General features: G+C 38.0%; 6 protein-coding genes across 6 annotated transcripts; all 6 read left to right on the top strand.

Annotated features, from left to right (window-relative positions):
- Nucleotides 1-571: 571 nt before the first annotated feature.
- LSM04_002038 (uncharacterized protein) lies at nt 572-4087 on the top strand (the record flags this gene model as incomplete). The annotated part of the gene is made up of 1 exon (XM_067331296.1): nt 572-4087. The coding sequence occupies one exon, from the start codon at nt 572-574 to the stop codon at nt 4085-4087; it is 3516 nt and encodes a 1171-aa protein (XP_067192097.1).
- Nucleotides 4088-4888: 801 nt separating this feature from the next.
- LSM04_005516 (uncharacterized protein) lies at nt 4889-7591 on the top strand (the record flags this gene model as incomplete). Its single annotated transcript, XM_067331295.1, has 1 exon — nt 4889-7591. The coding sequence occupies one exon, from the start codon at nt 4889-4891 to the stop codon at nt 7589-7591; it is 2703 nt and encodes a 900-aa protein (XP_067192173.1).
- A 693-nt stretch (nt 7592-8284) lies between these two features.
- LSM04_001715 (Diacylglycerol kinase) lies at nt 8285-10741 on the top strand (the record flags this gene model as incomplete). Its single annotated transcript, XM_067331294.1, has 1 exon — nt 8285-10741. One exon carries the CDS (start codon nt 8285-8287, stop codon nt 10739-10741), a length of 2457 nt encoding a protein of 818 aa, XP_067192089.1.
- Nucleotides 10742-11754: 1013 nt separating this feature from the next.
- On the top strand, nt 11755-12924 carry LSM04_002095 (uncharacterized protein; the record flags this gene model as incomplete). Its single annotated transcript, XM_067331293.1, has 1 exon — nt 11755-12924. One exon carries the CDS (start codon nt 11755-11757, stop codon nt 12922-12924), a length of 1170 nt encoding a protein of 389 aa, XP_067192099.1.
- A 393-nt stretch (nt 12925-13317) lies between these two features.
- Nucleotides 13318-15672, top strand: LSM04_007001 (Oxysterol-binding protein; the record flags this gene model as incomplete). Its single annotated transcript, XM_067331292.1, has 1 exon — nt 13318-15672. One exon carries the CDS (start codon nt 13318-13320, stop codon nt 15670-15672), a length of 2355 nt encoding a protein of 784 aa, XP_067192206.1.
- Nucleotides 15673-16216: 544 nt separating this feature from the next.
- On the top strand, nt 16217-16951 carry LSM04_007467 (Target SNARE coiled-coil homology domain; the record flags this gene model as incomplete). The annotated part of the gene is made up of 1 exon (XM_067331291.1): nt 16217-16951. The coding sequence occupies one exon, from the start codon at nt 16217-16219 to the stop codon at nt 16949-16951; it is 735 nt and encodes a 244-aa protein (XP_067192219.1).
- Nucleotides 16952-17372: the final 421 nt, after the last annotated feature.

The following is a 17372-nucleotide window of genomic DNA, read 5'->3' as shown; positions in this document are numbered from 1 at the left end:
AAGTAGTAAAAAAAAAGAAGAAAAACAGGGAAAATCAATAATAAAGAAAATAAAAAAGGGATGTTTTTCTTTTTTTGAAACCCTGCTGACATTTTTATTTCTTTCGTTTTTTTTGTTGCACAAAGTCATTCTGACATGACGAGGGGGGAATAGCAAAAAAAAAAAGAACAAACGAACCAATGGTGATACTCTTAATATGATGACTGTGAATATGTGTGAATGCGGAACATTTTTCTATATTTTTCTCAATATTTCTCCGAGATTTCGTGTTTGTGTGAATGTATAAATATATAGTATTCTGTTTCTTCTTGTCTTATTTTTCTCTAACAACTGGATATCATATTTATTCTTAATTCTTTTCTTCACCATAAAGAAGAAAGGAAGATATAGTTTCTTTCTTTGTGTGTGTGTTTTTTTTTGTGTGTGTGTAAACGATCGACTTCAACACACATACACACCTTTATATATAAAACAGAAAGACCAAAGGAAATCATATATATATATATATATACATATATATAATTGCTCAAGCATTCACACGATAAGAATAAAACACGGAAAAAAAGGCAAAATGACCCAATCATCCACGGCCGATTACCCGTTACTTATTACGGACTTGCAGTTATTGCTGTCGGACCTTGAGAAAAGTCTCAACTGCACAGCTTCACAGCTACGCCATTTGGTCCAAGAATCTTCATCTTTTGATAATAATGATGATAATAATAGTAATAACAAGAACAATAATAATAAGGGTCATGACTATACAGAGAATGTGGTGAGTTCTATATTCACATTAGAAGATGTTGTAGGACCAATAGAGAAACTACAGAAATATGTTGAGGCGTGTGAGGCCTCTGTAAATAATCGGCTGACACAAGTACGCCATCAGGTAGAACTCGCAGTGAATGTATCCAAAACGTATCAAAAAATGTTTCCTAATTCTCAGAATAAATTACTTGCTGCGGCTGCAACACATGGACCTAGCGGCCCTCCAGCAGCGGGAACTCAGATATCAGTGAGTGAGAGTATATGTAATGATAATGTGCGGTATTATCTCTCACGGTTTGTGCGTTGGGATCCATTCGAAGTTGATGGGGTTACTAATGCAGTTGCAGCTGTTGCAGAAGAAGCATATCGACAAAGTCTCACAGGGGTTGGTGGTGATGTGCAGTCACAACATTTTACTACAGTAGTACGACCATCATTCTCTAGTGTTTCTACACTTCCAACAGGTATTTATGGTTCTCATTGTATGACAACATCTGGCCATTCACAGAGTAGACGAAGTCTAAATACTGTAATAGATCGATTGGTATTACGACAATTACAGTATGATGGAATTCGATTGACTACTTCCATGGAAATGGAGCTTGGATGTTATGATGGAATGACAACTGTGTATACTTCAGACTCTGAATTGGTTTCTGAAAACGTACCTTTTGATATAGCAATTCCACAAGAAGTACGACGTGGACTTATGAATCCTTTTGTAGAACATGATGATAATGATACTAATTTACAACAAATGATACATAATACTTACCCACGTACGTTACAGTGGATTTCAAGTATATTGGAGCTCTGCTCCAAGTGTAGCCCTGATGGTTTCCCTAGTACATGGAATGTTAATAATGCATTGGGAGCCTCATTATCATCTGTTTCAGGGACGTCATTTCCATGGAATTCCTATGATCAGCAGTCAGAGAGAGATGTACTTGCACAATCATATTTTCTAACAGAAGTGGATACACAAGTACAAGGTACAAATGAACATCAAGGACAAGAAGGGGAAAGATCTCGTGCTGAAGTAGGATCGTTATATTCAGATCTTCATCCTAGACGAGTATCTATACCCTCACCACTTCAAGAACTACCACCAATGACGGTATTAACTCCATGGTCAGTAGTTGCCTCAATGGTTGTTCCTCGATTTGATGATATAGAGACGGAAAGTCGTGCGGTAGATTATTTACAGGAGGAACTGGAACAATACAGCGCACAACAAAGTGGTCCACCTATATATGCTGAAGATGAACATGAGTATGTCGGATATTACACAGAAAACGTGGAAGAGGAAGAAGAAGAATTGGAGGAAGAAGATGAAGATGACGCAGAAGCAGAAGAGGAGGAAGAAGTAGATAATGGTAACGAAGATGATGATAATAATAGAGAAGAAGAGGACGTATATGTTGAACCTTTGCAGCAGGGGAAACAGTCTTCATCAAATGAGAGTAATGCAGCACAGTTAGTTGTACTTGCTACACAAAGGGTTTATGTTCTTCTTTCAGATATTGTGATTATATGGGCTTTACAGCGTCTATCAGAAATGGTCGCACAATCAAAGGAGCAGCAAAAGAGAGAATTACAAGCTTCAGGTTCTCTTCCATCTGGTGTAAATGGTGATAATGGAGGTTTGAATGAGGATATATTACCACCTTCAGCGAAATTACAAAAAGCAGTAGACTTTATTCTTGCAATACAACGACATCCACTATTATTGTGGCGACTTGAAATGGAGCGTGGATTTCAGAAATCTCGACGAAATAGCAAGAAGAAAACAACAACAACAATAAAGACAACTAATAATACTAATGGTACTACTACTAATAATACTAATATTACTATGGGTAACAAAGGCAGTAAAGAGAATGGTTGGAAATCCCTTGATGATACGACATCCTCACCGCTTCTACTAACTTTCTCTCATGTTTTGGTTGCTCTGGGCTATATGCCACTTTTCTGGGGTAAACAACAAAATGAAGAGGATGAGGATAAAAAACAAAGAGTACAAAAACAGTTACTTTGTTGCATTGCCCCATTTCTCAGTCTATGGTGTGGTGCTCAGGAGAAACGGAATATGGAGAACTTGATATTTCTTGACATTCTCACAGACATGGATAATGAGGAAAGTAATAGTGGGATTTCATCCGTTCTCCCCGCATACACCTCCCCTTTTGTATGGCGGGAATGTGTACTCGCTGATCTTCTTGATCAAGTGCATAAACTTCGTCAATTAGAATCACTTTTATTATCAGAGAGCACAAAAGAAACGGTAGATGCTGCTACTGCCACAGCTATTGCAAGAAATAATAATAATAATACACGTCCAGAAAATTTACTCGTTCGTCTTGTTTACCCATTAAGTGATTTTATGCTGCACCATCTGGATGACTATTTTGAAAAAAGTCTCATTGGAAGAGTTGATGAGGAACACGTAAGTGTACCATGCCGACTACCGCCGGTTTCACCCGCCCCGAGAGGAAATCCACCGCCTCCCTCATCCATTCCAACACAACCACGACAACCATCTTCCTCTGCCCAAGTTGAGGATGATCGTTTGTCGCGTCACAGAATGGATATGTTTAGGGGTTTCTTTCCAAATATGTCCTTTGGACGAATTGCCCCTCAAACAATCAGAGTTAGACACCCCGGTGGTGGCAGAAATAATGATAGTAATAATAATAATAATAATAATAATAATAATAATAATAATAATAATAATAATAATAACAGAAATAGCAATAGTAACAGTAACAATAGTAATAACAACAGTAACAATAACAGTAGTTCTCCGTCACGTCACCCAAATCAAAATACTGCGAACAATCAACGAATGCACGCCATAACGTTGGAACTTCCCCATGCCAGTACTGTTCTATCTGAGCAGGATGAACGAAGACGCCATGCCACACCGTCCCTTCTTTGCCCATTAGAACAATCACACTATTATGCTGCTAACCCTGCATTGGGGACTGGTTCAACCTTAGTCTGGCAACCCTTATTTCAAAAAACAATGTGCTACTGTCCGGTAACACGCCGACGTTGCATTGATATGGCTCTATGTGGTAGTCAAAGCGAGAGTAACCCATCATTCACATCGCTCTTATCACGAGCAGAAAGCAGAAAGTTTGGTTTTAATCCTCCACACTTGCTTAGTTGTGGACATGTCATCTCGTATAATGCGATGCTTACACTCTCCGAACGGCCACATCGGCAGTCACGTGGTGGGTCAGCGAATGTTTGTTGTCCGTACTGCTCGACCGATACCCCGTTAAGTAGAATGATATTGCTGCGCTGCATTTACTAAGCGTCAGCCACAATGAAAGGAATTTAAAATAAAAAAGAAAAGAAAAGTTGGAGGGGAAATAAAATAATAAAGTGAAGGGATTCCCTTTTTAATTTTTATTTTTGTTTATATTTATTTATTTATTTATTTATTCGCAGTCGGAGTGCTTTAGAGAAATGTCAGTTTTTTTTTTTTTTGTTCTTGCTTTTGACTTTTGTCTTGCGTATGTGATGTTGTAGTCATAGCATATGCGCAGGTTTTCGGTGAAGGACTGCAATGGAGTTATGCACAGCGCTCATTTATGAGTCTGTGCGTCATATGATCGTATATGGGATTTTTTTTAAAGGTATCTTTTACTTTTTTTTCTTTCATTGTTTCCCTGTTTGCGTGCGTGCGTGCGTGCGTGTAAGGTGTGTGTATTTATGTGTTTCTTTCTACACCTAGGATCACACTGACACGGATGAATATTTTATGTATTGATATGAGTGCAACTACGTTTCATAAGGGAGATGGTAAGTTTTGCGTTTGTGTTTCTTTTCTTTTGTCAGTTTTACGCATGAGTTTGTACTACTCGCCTCCTCTTAAGGGTGAACGGATATTTCTTTTTTTAAACTTTTTTTTCTTCTTGCTATGGTTTTCTATGGGTGTTCTTTTCATTATTTTTTATTTTTTCTGGTGGTTTACTGAAATCCTATTCTGCTCTATCTATTTTTCTTTTCTTTCTTTTCTCGGCCTCTATTTCTGTTATTTTGATCAAGTGGCAGGATATATATATTTGTGTCTATATAACCATATCTATCTATCTATCTCTATTTGTAGATAATGAGCAGTAATGGGTATAGTGCGATGCATGATACCCGTGTACTCAACAACCGTGTCCATCGCTCAATGGAGGGCTGGTCGATTATTGAGAAAATAGCGGATTTCACGCACGCCGTCTGCCGCGTAACGGACGGACGGGGCACCGCCATTCTCGTCGCCCTTCCCTCACACGAAACCGCACAATCCCCGCAATCGCAACAACACACATCCCACACGCATGAAAGTCCCGCCGTGCTGCTCACAACGTCATTTGTGTTTCCCAGTCGCGAAGAAACACAAGGCGCCACTGTGACGTTTCTAGAACAGCCAGTCGCCGGTACTTTTGCACGACTTGGCCGTCGTGTCTCGCCTGTTACCGCCGCCGTAAGAGTGGATAAAGTGTTTGTGTGCTCCACATCACGGGCAGCACCGCGGCGGGCAGCGAGAACAGCAGACTTCACATCTACTGCCGCCACAGGACCGGAGAGAGAGAGTCAACGAGTGTTTTATACAACTGAAGAAAACGCATTCTATTCTTATCACACGGATGATAGTATGCCTAATGGTGGGATTTATAGTGATGATGATGATGAGTATGAATATGAATATGAGAAGGAAGAAGAGGGATACGAAGAGGAAGAAGAATTGGGGTATACACTTACATTATGTGATCTTAAACCATTGGAAGAAGCTGGACAGTGTGATGTGAGTCGATCCACATCGTTCCCTTCACAGAGTACATCTTTTAGGGCCTCTCCTTATCCATTTTCTACATCTCACCCACCATCAGATCGCGGTTACGATTTTGGTAGTCTTGCGAGTGAAATTGGTCTTCAGACTGGTGGGGTAGCATGTAATAATACTAATAATACTGCTAATAATGGTAATACTACTACTACTACTACTACTACTACTCCTACTACAGGTGCACAAAACCTAGGATTACCTATAAAACCGCTACCTCTACCATTGTTACTGTCTCGCATTGCCCCTGTACGTGTGGGAGATCATCATTTGATGATTACGCACACAAATGGTGCAGAGCGACACTATGTAGTACAAACCGTAAAACAAGTAGGTAAAGATTCATGTGAGTATGAATTTTTTGATCCCTCTAGTGAATTTAGTAGTGGTGGTCCTATATTTGATATGCGAGGAGATTTTGTTGGAATACAACATCAATGTGGTGATCATAGTTATGGGATTTTTATCTCATCTATTGTTAGACACTTATTTGAGCTTAATATATTGGGTATTTGTCGTTTACCTATTGTTGATGATCGTTCTGATATGCGAGGGAATTTTGATGTACGAGGGGCAGTACCAGATGAGGTCTTTAATCAACCATTTCATCTTAATCAACGGTATTGTGTATTGAATGTTGGAGCGGGTGATCAACTTATTGAGTACGAAGATTTTGAGCGATTACGTTTACGAGATATTATTAATGTATCCACACAACCACCATCTCTTGTACCACCTGAGAGTATTGCGGTTTGGCGAGAATTCTACACAGATTTTCGAAGTCTTATTCTTATTTTACATGCCTTCTCCTATGCACCAAAAGTGGTAAGACTCGCATTGGAAGAAATGACAAGCCATGAACACCGACATCATTTATCAAATGTTGCTTCTCTTGGCGGCATTGGAATTGTGCTGGAGATTATTGATGGATATCCACATAATGAGGAAGTTGTACTTGCCGCTCTTACTGTATTAGGTCGTGCTTCACTTTATAATTCCAATCGAGAAGCAATTTTCCGTTGTGATGGAATTTTAACAGTTTTGGAAATCATGAATGAGTACTCTCACCAAGCGTATATTCAACAATGGGGTTTTTGTTGTTTGTATAATGTAATGTCCTCTGATTCACCTATACGTGTAGAAACTATACGTCTCTTTATATGTAGTCAAGGTATAGCTATAGCTATTGAAGCTCTCCGTATGCATCGTAACGATCGTCATGTATTACGATATGCTAGTTTTGCTCTTGCCTGTGTGATACAGGATAATGTACGATATATCACTGACATGGTGGAAGGTGGTATTGTCGAAATTATTGTAAGTCGCATGAAGGAGCATAGTGATGATGTGTCTATTTTTATTGGTTTAGCAACACTCTTATCGGAGTTGCTAAAACGTGTGGCAGCGGAATACAAAGAAATATTAGAAGAAGAAAGAGGAGACGATGATGATCTCTCACCGCTGGATACCCCTTCCGCGTTGTCCAAACTTGAGAAGGTTAGAAGTGAGAATGATCCGACGACCACTGGTGGTAAGTTCTCTCCTTCGCACGATATACCTTCGTTAGCAGGGAGTGAATATACCAATAATAATAATAATAATAATAATAATAATAATAATAGTAATAATAATAATAATAATAGTAATAATAATAATCATCATCATAAGAGCAGTTCTGTCTGTCTGTGGGGATGTGAAGTGTTGAATGAATTGGTGAATGCCCAATTAATTACAGTTCTCTGTAATGTTATGAGACGCGAGGCACGTGAGACGTACTCCAGTGCGGCTGTTACACTACTGGAAGAGTGTATTGCCTCTGTGGTTGTTTTACTGCAGTGTCGACTGGCAGAATTACGGCAGGAACTCACCACAGTGGAGTTAACAGAGACGTGTCAGACAATTATGGGTAATTTCCCCACAGAAAAGTTGCTGATGCGACGGTGTACACAAGTATTACAGCTACTTGCCTCTCTGATCTAACTAAGATAGCGAGAGAGATATCTTGGCTATTGAGAAGAGACCTTGGGGCAAAAAACAAAAAAAAAACAGACAGTGGAGGAGAACTGATTATATACATAAAGTTCTTTCTTACTCTTTCTGTCTGCATGTGTATGTATGTGTTTCTTTGGTGTTCTATGGATGTACAGAAGTGAATGGATAAAATGTTTTTTGACATTTTATTCATTTTTATTATACTTAGTTTTATTTTATTTGTTTTATATTATCCTTCGAAAAAGAATCGCAATAATCTTAAGTGATGTATGAGATTCGTATATATATACATATATACATATATGTATATATATGGTTTATTGATTTCCTATCCTCTATTTTTTCTCTTCTTTTCACTCTTTCAAAAGGAAAATATTGTATCCTGCACACACACATATAAGGGTAAAAGGAAATAAAAGAACGTATATAAATATTAAAAAAAAACCTTTTGCTATAGAACACATACAGAGTGGAGCATTTCCACTTGGTTCGTTACTCCATTCATTGGTGAAGCAGGATTAGTTTCTTTTTTTTTTTTGCAGCTGCGGGAAAAAAAAAAGAAACAGGCCTCCTATTTAAAAAAAAAAAAAACAATATATATATATATTAAGAGAAAAAAAAGAAGAAAATACACACACAGACAGACTCACGTTAGTGAAGACAGTATTATTATTTTTAGCAATGTCTGATTTGTTTGATGGTCGAAGTTATGGAACTGCTGGTTCGTATATGAACAGAACACACATCTCAACACAACCAGAAGAGCTCTTCGCACGTGTTAAACACTCCCAATATGACGCTACTCTCACATACAAACGTAAAGAAGGATGTGTTTTCCTGCAGCGACGCAATCAAAAGGGGGAAACAGTGAATATTGCAAACATTCCTATCTGGTGTATTGTGAATGTTGAAACGGTTAAAGAGCGTCAAGTGCGATTACGCCGTATCTCTAGTGATGCTGAAGAATCAAATCCATTATTTGCATTACATCATGCCAGCCGAAGTGGTAATAAGAATAAAAAGAAGAAGAATTTATTACAGCAAATGCAGAAACCCTCGCTAAGAGGGGAGGATGAAACCGTTTACTTCCACTCTCATGTTGTTTCAGATGTAACATCTCATACCAATCGTCGTTCCTCTACGAGTAGTGGAAGTGCTACTTTAGCAGAATCTGCATTTGATGGCTTGAAAGAGTATGAGGAAAGTGTTGTTTACTATTTATACTCTGTAAAACCTTCCTCAACCTCATCGCTTGTACCAAAAACATTGGAATTTACTTCCTTTTCAGATGCGGCAAGTCGTGCGGATGTACAGCGTGTTGTGTGGAGTATTCTCAATGACGTTTACCCACGTGGGACGAAACGTTTAATTTTATACGTAAGCCCGAAATCAGGTTCAGGTAATGCAGTAACAACATGCCGAAAACATGTTATGCCCATATTACTTTTAACTAGACATTCACTTAAAGTAATCGTTACAACTCGCGCTGGTCATTGTGAGGATTCTGTTGCAGATACCACGAATGAACTTAGTGTTAATGATGTTATTGTGTGTGTTGGAGGTGATGGAATTATTCATGAGGCTGTAAACGGTTTGGATCGGCGAGGACTTATAAATCCCTGGAGTTTTACACTACCATCTACTGGCATTAATAATAATAATAATAATAATAATAATAATAATAATAATAATAATAATAATAATAATAATAATAATAATAATAATAATAATAATAATACAAGAAATACAATACCACCTGCTACTGCTACTCATACCGAGATTAGACTTTCAATGGAGGTGAACGAAGAAGAAGGAAAAGAGAATAATACGAAGGAGAGTGAAGTGAATAGAAGAGAAAAAGAAGGAAAAACAGGAGAACATAAAAACGATATGATGTATGTGAGTGAACATGATAGTAATAAAATAGAAGAAGAATCTTCTCTTCATCGATCATCGCGTGCTCAGTTAATTACCCCCTCACAATATACACAGTCATCATCCTTATTAATGCCAACGCTCGCCACCATTCCAGCAGGAAGTGGATGTGGTATGGCAAAGACTCTTAATGTTGTTACTGTGAGAGAAAGTGTTCTTGCGTTAGTGCACCTTCACACCTGTGTAAAGGATCTCATGCGTTTACGTTTTGAACATCACAACAACAGAGAAAATAAAAAGGAAAAGAAAAAAACGCATAAACATACTGGAAACAATGGAAAGGAAAATAGAGAAGAAAGTGATGGAAATAGCAGTATGTGGGATGGTTTTACGCCTTTAAGTGGTTTACTCTCCACTGCTCGGGGTGAAAGAGGCGGGGCGAATTCCGCATCACGTGAAACTGAAGGAAACGTTACTTTTACAAATCGTGTGGCTTTTATGACGACGACGTTTGGTGTTGTGAATAAAATAGACGAGGGTTCGGAGAAACTGCGATGCTTGGGGAATTGTCGTTTTCTCTTATATGCCGTATATACATTTATTCTTGGAGTACGCTCGTATGAAGTGCGATTTCGGTATTTGCCGTGGAAAGGACATGCAGGACGTGAATTACAAAAGATTACGGAAACAGATGTGATGCCAACAGAGATGGAATTTCCACATTGCACAGTTGATCACACCTGTTTACATTGCCAAATGCACAATAATGCTACAAATATCAATAATAATATGAATACTGTTGGGAATGACAATTCCCTTGGGGATGAGAATAATGAGGATAATAATGAAGCATTACCGCAGCGCAGAGAAGGCGGGGAAGAAGAAAATGTGAATTTCGATGATGTAACTCTTCCGTGGGTGTCTCTTGATGGTAATCACTGTAATATCTTTATAAGTAATATTCGAGAAGTGGCAAGGGATGTTATGATTGCTCCTTTTGCACATATGAGTGATGGGGCCATTGATGTTGTGTATTCACAGGAAAGGGATGTGAAATTGGGCCGAAGACATTTTTTGAAGTTTTTCTTAGGACTGGAAAAGGGAAAACACATAGGACTACCATTTGTAAGTTATGTGAAGGCACAAGCTATTGAGTTAGAGGCTTTGGAAGGAGGAATTATGTCGGATGGTGAAGTTATGCCCTTTACAAAGGTGCGTATTACACCAGTACGTTGTGCGGCTGAGTTTGTGCGGGGCAGGTAATAATAATAATAATAATAATAATAATAATAATAATAATAATAATAATAATAATAATAATAATAGTAATACTAATAGGGGTGGTGGGTAGTTATTCTTATTTTTTTCGTTGAATAACAATGAAAGAAAAAGGAGGAAGAGGGGGAGTTAAAAAAAAAAAGAAACGAAGGATGAATATATATATATATATATATATATATATATATATATATATATAGTTTGTTGTTATATTTATATCTGAGCGTATTCGTGTGATTTAGTTAAGATACCTGCTGTGTGATCTGTTCCTGGTTCATCTCTTGCAGTATTGTTACTACAATTATTATTAATGCTATTATTATTATTATTATTATTATTATTATTATTGTTGAGTGAAAGTGCGAATAAATAGGAACTGTCAGAACGTTACAGGAGTAAAAACAAAAAAAAAGAATAAATAAAAATAAAGAGAGACCCAAAATGAAGAGTTTTGCAATGTTGATGCTTTCTGTTTTTTTTTGTTTTTGCTTTGCTTTACGGAATTCTTTTACATCATATCGGTTCGGCTAATATTTCTCTGAAGTTCAATCACAGGAACTGCAATATGCGTTTGTGCCTTCAGAAACCATCTTTATTGCGTACCTTTTTTCATTTTCATATGTGCGGTGGGATCATCATTTATTTTTGTTCGTTTTGATTTTGATCCTTCAATTTTTTTTTACCATTTGTTCATTATATATATATATATATATATATATATATATATAGATGTATGTATGTATGTTATTGTTATTTACTATTATTTCGATTTGATTGACATCTCATTTCCCCCATTTCTCTCTCACTTTCTATTTGATAATGTTATCCATCTACAAGGAAGTCAATACAAGTGGATTTCAACAAGGATAAAAAATAAAAATAAAACGGGTTCCATATCATCATAGATAGCAATCTTTATTGATTAGATGTACCGTACTGAAAAGACAATAAAATAAAAAAGAAAAAAATCCTATTCACATTAAAAGAAACTCTTAAACATGTTGTCCCATTTCCCTTTTCCTCGTCTGCGGCTTTCTCTAGTCTCTTCTACTTCTAATTCTTTAACAATAACGGCTTTGACGCTTCTTTATGGTAGTAGTTCTACATCATCGCATTTATTCTTCTCTACTCGCTGGTCTCACACCGTGTGTAGAAGTGAAAACACATTATTTACACATATCACAGAAAAAGAGGCACAATTGCTCGCACAACTCTCAGAGGCATTAATGCAGGATGAGGCTAACGCACTCGCTGTGTCGTTACCAGAAAATAACAGTGATGATTGTAATAATCAAGATAATAAGAAAGAGAAAGAAGAAGGATCGTGGATGGCAGGAATTTCGTCACAGGATTATATGGATCTCACCATGAATCCAATACTTCCCCAGCAACAAGAATCAGGTTTACAAAGTGATGAAATGGATAAAAAACAACAAGAACAAGAAGGAGAAGAAAAGAATAAGGATATCAATAGTAATACTAATAATGTTAATAATAAAGGACATGAGGAGTTAGAACGGAGTCATGCTATTTCTTCTACGGAGGAGTCTTCCTTATCACGTGTGATGCGTGATGTATTGCAGTGTCGTCGTACTGAAGAAATGTCTATAGTTCTCTCTAATGCAATTTCTGCTGTGATGACAACTCCAGCGACTATTCCCAATCGTGCGGCATCAGAGTTATTACTATCTGGAACTGATGTAAAGGCACTTCTCTCCGATGGTACTCTTCGTGATTTGTGTATCGAAGAGAAGTGTTTGAGTCAATGTGACTTTTCTACCGTTTCGTTTCTTTCAGTAAATGCGATTGGTGTAGACTATTCACGGAGTCTCTTCTACGCTGCTGTATTTCATAATTGCGTGTTTGTGAATTGTTGTTTTGATGGATGTGTGATGAAGGAACTACGCTGCTCGGGGAACGTGAAATTTGAAAGATGTTCCTTTAGATTTGCCCACATGGTACTACGGCTATCATCCGAAAGAACAATATCAACATCAAAAAGATCAATAGGAATAACGAAAGGAAAAAGTTCTGAAGTGATGTTTGATCACTGTGATTTTGATTTATGTGATTTTGATGGAAGTGATCCAGTCCCTCTGCGTTGTTTTGTGGATTGCTGTAATACACATCTCGCATCAAAGTTTCCTCCCCGAGTGAATGCGTCATAAGAAATCGTTTTCCATAATAATAAAGAGGGAGAGAGAGTGTGTGTATGTGTATTTCAGATAATTGCGAACCGATAGTTGCTCTTGTAGTTTTTTTTTTCTTTTTGTTGTGTATTTTGAACAGAAAAGTTTATTATTATTATTATTATTATTATTATTATTATTATTATTCCATTTATCATTTATTATTTCTTCTCTTCTGTTTTCCCTTGTTTTTGTTGTTGTGTATCTGTGTATGTGCTTTTCAGCGTATATTCAGTATACGCAAGTGTATGGTTAAATAAATAGACCATACCTGTTCTGTTGTAGATTTATGTACATTGTACACATCTGAATAGAACTAAAATAAAAGTGGAAGTACATCAAAGTAGCACACAAAAAAGAAAAAAAAGAAGAATGGTAGATATACCCCAAAACAAACGAAGCCGACATGCATTTTTCCCATTATGGCTCATTACCACTGTTCTTCTTGTTGTAATGATGAGTGTGTTGATGTCTGTCATTTACTTTGTACCAGATAATATTTCTAGCGTGCGAAATTCAAAACTATTTATTCTAGCTACGGTGATGATAGTTGAGATCATTCTTATTGTTTTAATACTTCAATGCATGGTCGCTAAACGTGTGATGGCACTCTTCATGTTATTAACAGAAGATGTACTAGTAGTCGCAGGAGATCCCGTTAGTTTTGAACATCTGCGTCATCACCCGCTGCTTGGCGTGCGAGAATTAACGCGATTGCAAATGGCGATTGAACAATTGTACTGTGGGATATCAGAGGAATTACAACGTCGTGGAATTATTCCAAATATAAGTGACGGTGCTGGAGCTGTGGATAATCATACAAATATGAATCAAGAATGGTATGAAACCGCAACACTAGGAACTAGTGCGGGATCCGATGGCTATGATGAACCAAGCTGTGAGTATTATTCCTTACAGATGTATTTACAAAGTCAAAATTATCGTCATAAGTTTAGAATGAGGTCTTTCCTTAGAAGTAAATCGGAGGCGGGTGCGTGGAATTTTGGGGTTTTTAATCGTTTATTTACTAAAAGGGATTCACATCTTTCAGTGTCAGGGCGAACATCAACAGATGCAGATTTTCAGAGTCTCTGTTCTTCTCCTGGAAATGATACAGGACTGTTATTTGGCGTGAGCACATTTCCATCAGGACCAAAAAGTGCACAGGATAGTAATAATAATAGTAATACTATTAGTGGTAGTGGCTGTGGTAATACTGTTACTTCTGAGATGCTTAGTATCAACTATGATGAAAGGGGTAAAAGGAATGAATATGATAGTAGATATAATAGGGGAACACAAAGGGATGAGGATAATCCTAATACAGTGATGATAACACCCCTTTCTACATGTGAACGTCTTGTATGTGATCCACTGGATGATAACAGTAATCATCATTTTGAGGTATTAGCAAAATCACTTCGTCTTGAAGGTGCTATTATAATTCAGATACTTAAATCATTAAGAGTTGGACGATCTCTAAGTTCGGTTACATTACCAGTACATATTTTAGAAAGTCGTTCTCTCCTTGAATTACTTTCTGATATGTTTGTCTCATGGGATCTACTTTTACCTCTTGCAGTGAGAGAAAAATTTGTCATGCATCCTGTTGATCGCATGCGAATAATGCTACGTTGGTTTTTCGCCGCATACCATTGGCGACCCAAAGGAATCTCTAAGAAACCATATAATCCTATTCTTGGTGAAGTATTTCTTTGTCAATGTCCTGCTCCTATGCCTGCGGAGCTAAAACCCACTGTGTACACCCCTGAATTTACCACAATAGGAAAGAATTATGATAATGATGATGTTGATCATGATAATCCCTCTGTACATCAAATAAAGACTTCATTAGGTTCTATGCGTTTCATTGCTGAACAGGTATGCCATCGTCCACCTGTGAGTGTTTTTTACGCAGAAGTTCCAGGTCTCATTATTGCTAAAGGCGTGTTTATCCCACAAAGCAAATTAGTTTCCATTAATTGTGCGGCGAGTATCAGTTGTTCTTCTATACTTGTCCGTTTCCCACAAGCCGGCTGGTCCTACAGTTTCTCTCTACCGAATGTCTATGCCTCTGGTGTAGTCGCGGGCACTCCACGCCTGGAACTCGGCGGTGTATTGCAATTAAAAGATTCTCATTCCTCAACATGCGCTACGGTGAAGTTTCTGCGAAAAGGATTCTTTGGTGGAAAGTTTGATGAAGTCGTCGCCACGATAAGTACAGAGGATGGGGTTTCCACGGCAGAGGAGTACGCAGGGGTTTGGCACAGTGCCGTTTACCCCAGATTCCCAACAACAACAAGAACAAAAACAGGAAAAAATGAAGAAGAAGAAGAAGTGAATGAGAAAACAACAACAACAACAACTGCAGCTGCTGCGAATATTCCACTGTTTGATGCGGATACTTTTCAAAGACTTCGCGGTATGCCGTGTCATCGCCCACACGCCTGTCCTGTGAATGGCGGACACCCCAAACAAAGTCGGGCAGTGTGGAAGGAATTAACCGCAGCGATTCGCCGCGGGGATGTGGAGGCGGCCGCACGTGCAAAGTTCACTGTGGAAGAGGCACAACGTGCAGAAAGGCGTCAAATGGCGGAAGAAGAAAGGCAACACCAACCGCAATTTTTTCGTTTTGTTGGGAATGGAAATATTGGAATTGGCAATGAGGCGGAATTGGGAAAAGAGGAATCTTGGGAATTTACTGGACGGGATATCTTGTTCCGCTAGCGCAAAAAAAAAAAAAAGAAAAAAACAGGGAGTTCGATGAAGGAAAGGGTGTGAGGGAATATCACAATACTATTGGCGGAGAAAAAAGAAAAGATGCTTTAAGAAAAGAAGCGGGGGTATTACTTTTGTACTGTATTTGTATCTTTCCCATTTATCAGTTTTTCTCCTTATTGGTAACGACACCCTATATTATCTTTCTTTCTCTTTCTCTCTCAAACCCTCCATGGATGGAAAAACGAAAAATCAATGCTTTATGTCTGTTGTTCTTATATCTTGTCTATATTTGCGAAATGCTTCACCACTCTATTTTCCCCTCTTTTTTTCTTCTTTGATCATCCCTAAATAATATATATATCTTTTACTCGTCCTTATTTACAGGTATCCCTATTTCTTTTTTTAATCTTATTTTTTCTTTCTCTTTTACCCTCCTCATGTATACAAGACTGTTGTGACAATTATTACCATTTATAATGGTCTCATTACTTTTTTTTATTTTTATTTTCTATTTTCTCTCTTTCTTTTTCATCTCTGCAAGTGTGTGAATATGCACGGGAGTGGTACCTTTAACCCTCGCCGCGGTGAGGATCCATGGCCCCGCATGGAAAAAGAAGTGGAGGCGCTTGTTAACAGTCTTCTTGTGCAAACCCAACGCTATCGTGAAACCCCACGCCCCACCGTTATTGCAGAGAATGAATTATGTGATGCCGTAGATGCCGCAAACGAAGAAGTGGAGGACATGCGGGCCGCATTAGACGCCGCTATTAATCATCCGGAGTTATTCCCCATCACCGGTGAGGAACTGCAGGCACGAGCAGAGAAAACACGGGCGTGGGAACGGGATGTGCGGAAGGCACTCGATCTTAAAGCCAAAATTATTCGCGAACGTCAACGACGGGCCGCTGCTTCTGCTGCGGCAGGAGGAGGAGGCACCGAAAATAACAACGACGCTGTCGGAATGCGAGAGAACAGTGACTTTCTACGACAAGAACACGAAATACAACAACACTACGCACAGGCAGATGACACCACGGTAGATCGACTGGCCGGTGGTGTACGACGTGTTAAAGAGACGGCGGTGCACATCGGTGATGAGTTACATACACAAGAACGTGTGTTGGATGATATTGATAGCGGTATGACACGTGCCCAGATGCACCTTGATGGAGCCATGAGGAAGGTGGGAAAATTGCTGGATTCTGCGAGTGATAGGAAGAAGATTATGTGTATTGTAATATTATTGGTTATACTCGTCTTGCTCATTATGTTCGTGGTCAAGTAAGAGTTACCATTACTTGAAGAAGAAAGAAGAAGAAGACGAAGAAGAAGGAAACTTCTTTGATAGTTGTTGTTTTTGTTGCTTTTGCGAATCGTAGAAGAAAAACCAAAATAAAAAATAAAAGATTGAGAGAAGAGATGTCAAGTAGTTTTCTTATGCATTATCGCTCATTATTCTGCCTCTCTTTTTAATTTTTAATTTTGTTTCTCTTCTTTATATATCTGTCTTTCATTCCAACTATTGTTTTTTTTGTTTTTCTTTTCCTTCGGTATTGTATTGTTATTATTATTGTTATTGTTATTTTTTATTCTCTTTTTCTTGTATTTTTTCCTTTTATTTTTGGCGTAGTTGAGCAACCGCAACGAGTTATAGAACCATAAGCCCTCTTTACTTACTTCTTTTTTGCTTCCATTCTAAAACAAAA

The sequence above is a fragment of the Trypanosoma melophagium genome (genome assembly GCF_022059095.1).
Source record: "Trypanosoma melophagium isolate St. Kilda chromosome Unknown ctg20segment0, whole genome shotgun sequence".
NCBI lineage: Eukaryota > Euglenozoa > Kinetoplastea > Trypanosomatida > Trypanosomatidae > Trypanosoma > Trypanosoma melophagium.
The sequence above is the reverse complement of the archived record's forward strand: the minus strand, read 5'-3'. Positions and strand labels throughout refer to the sequence as shown.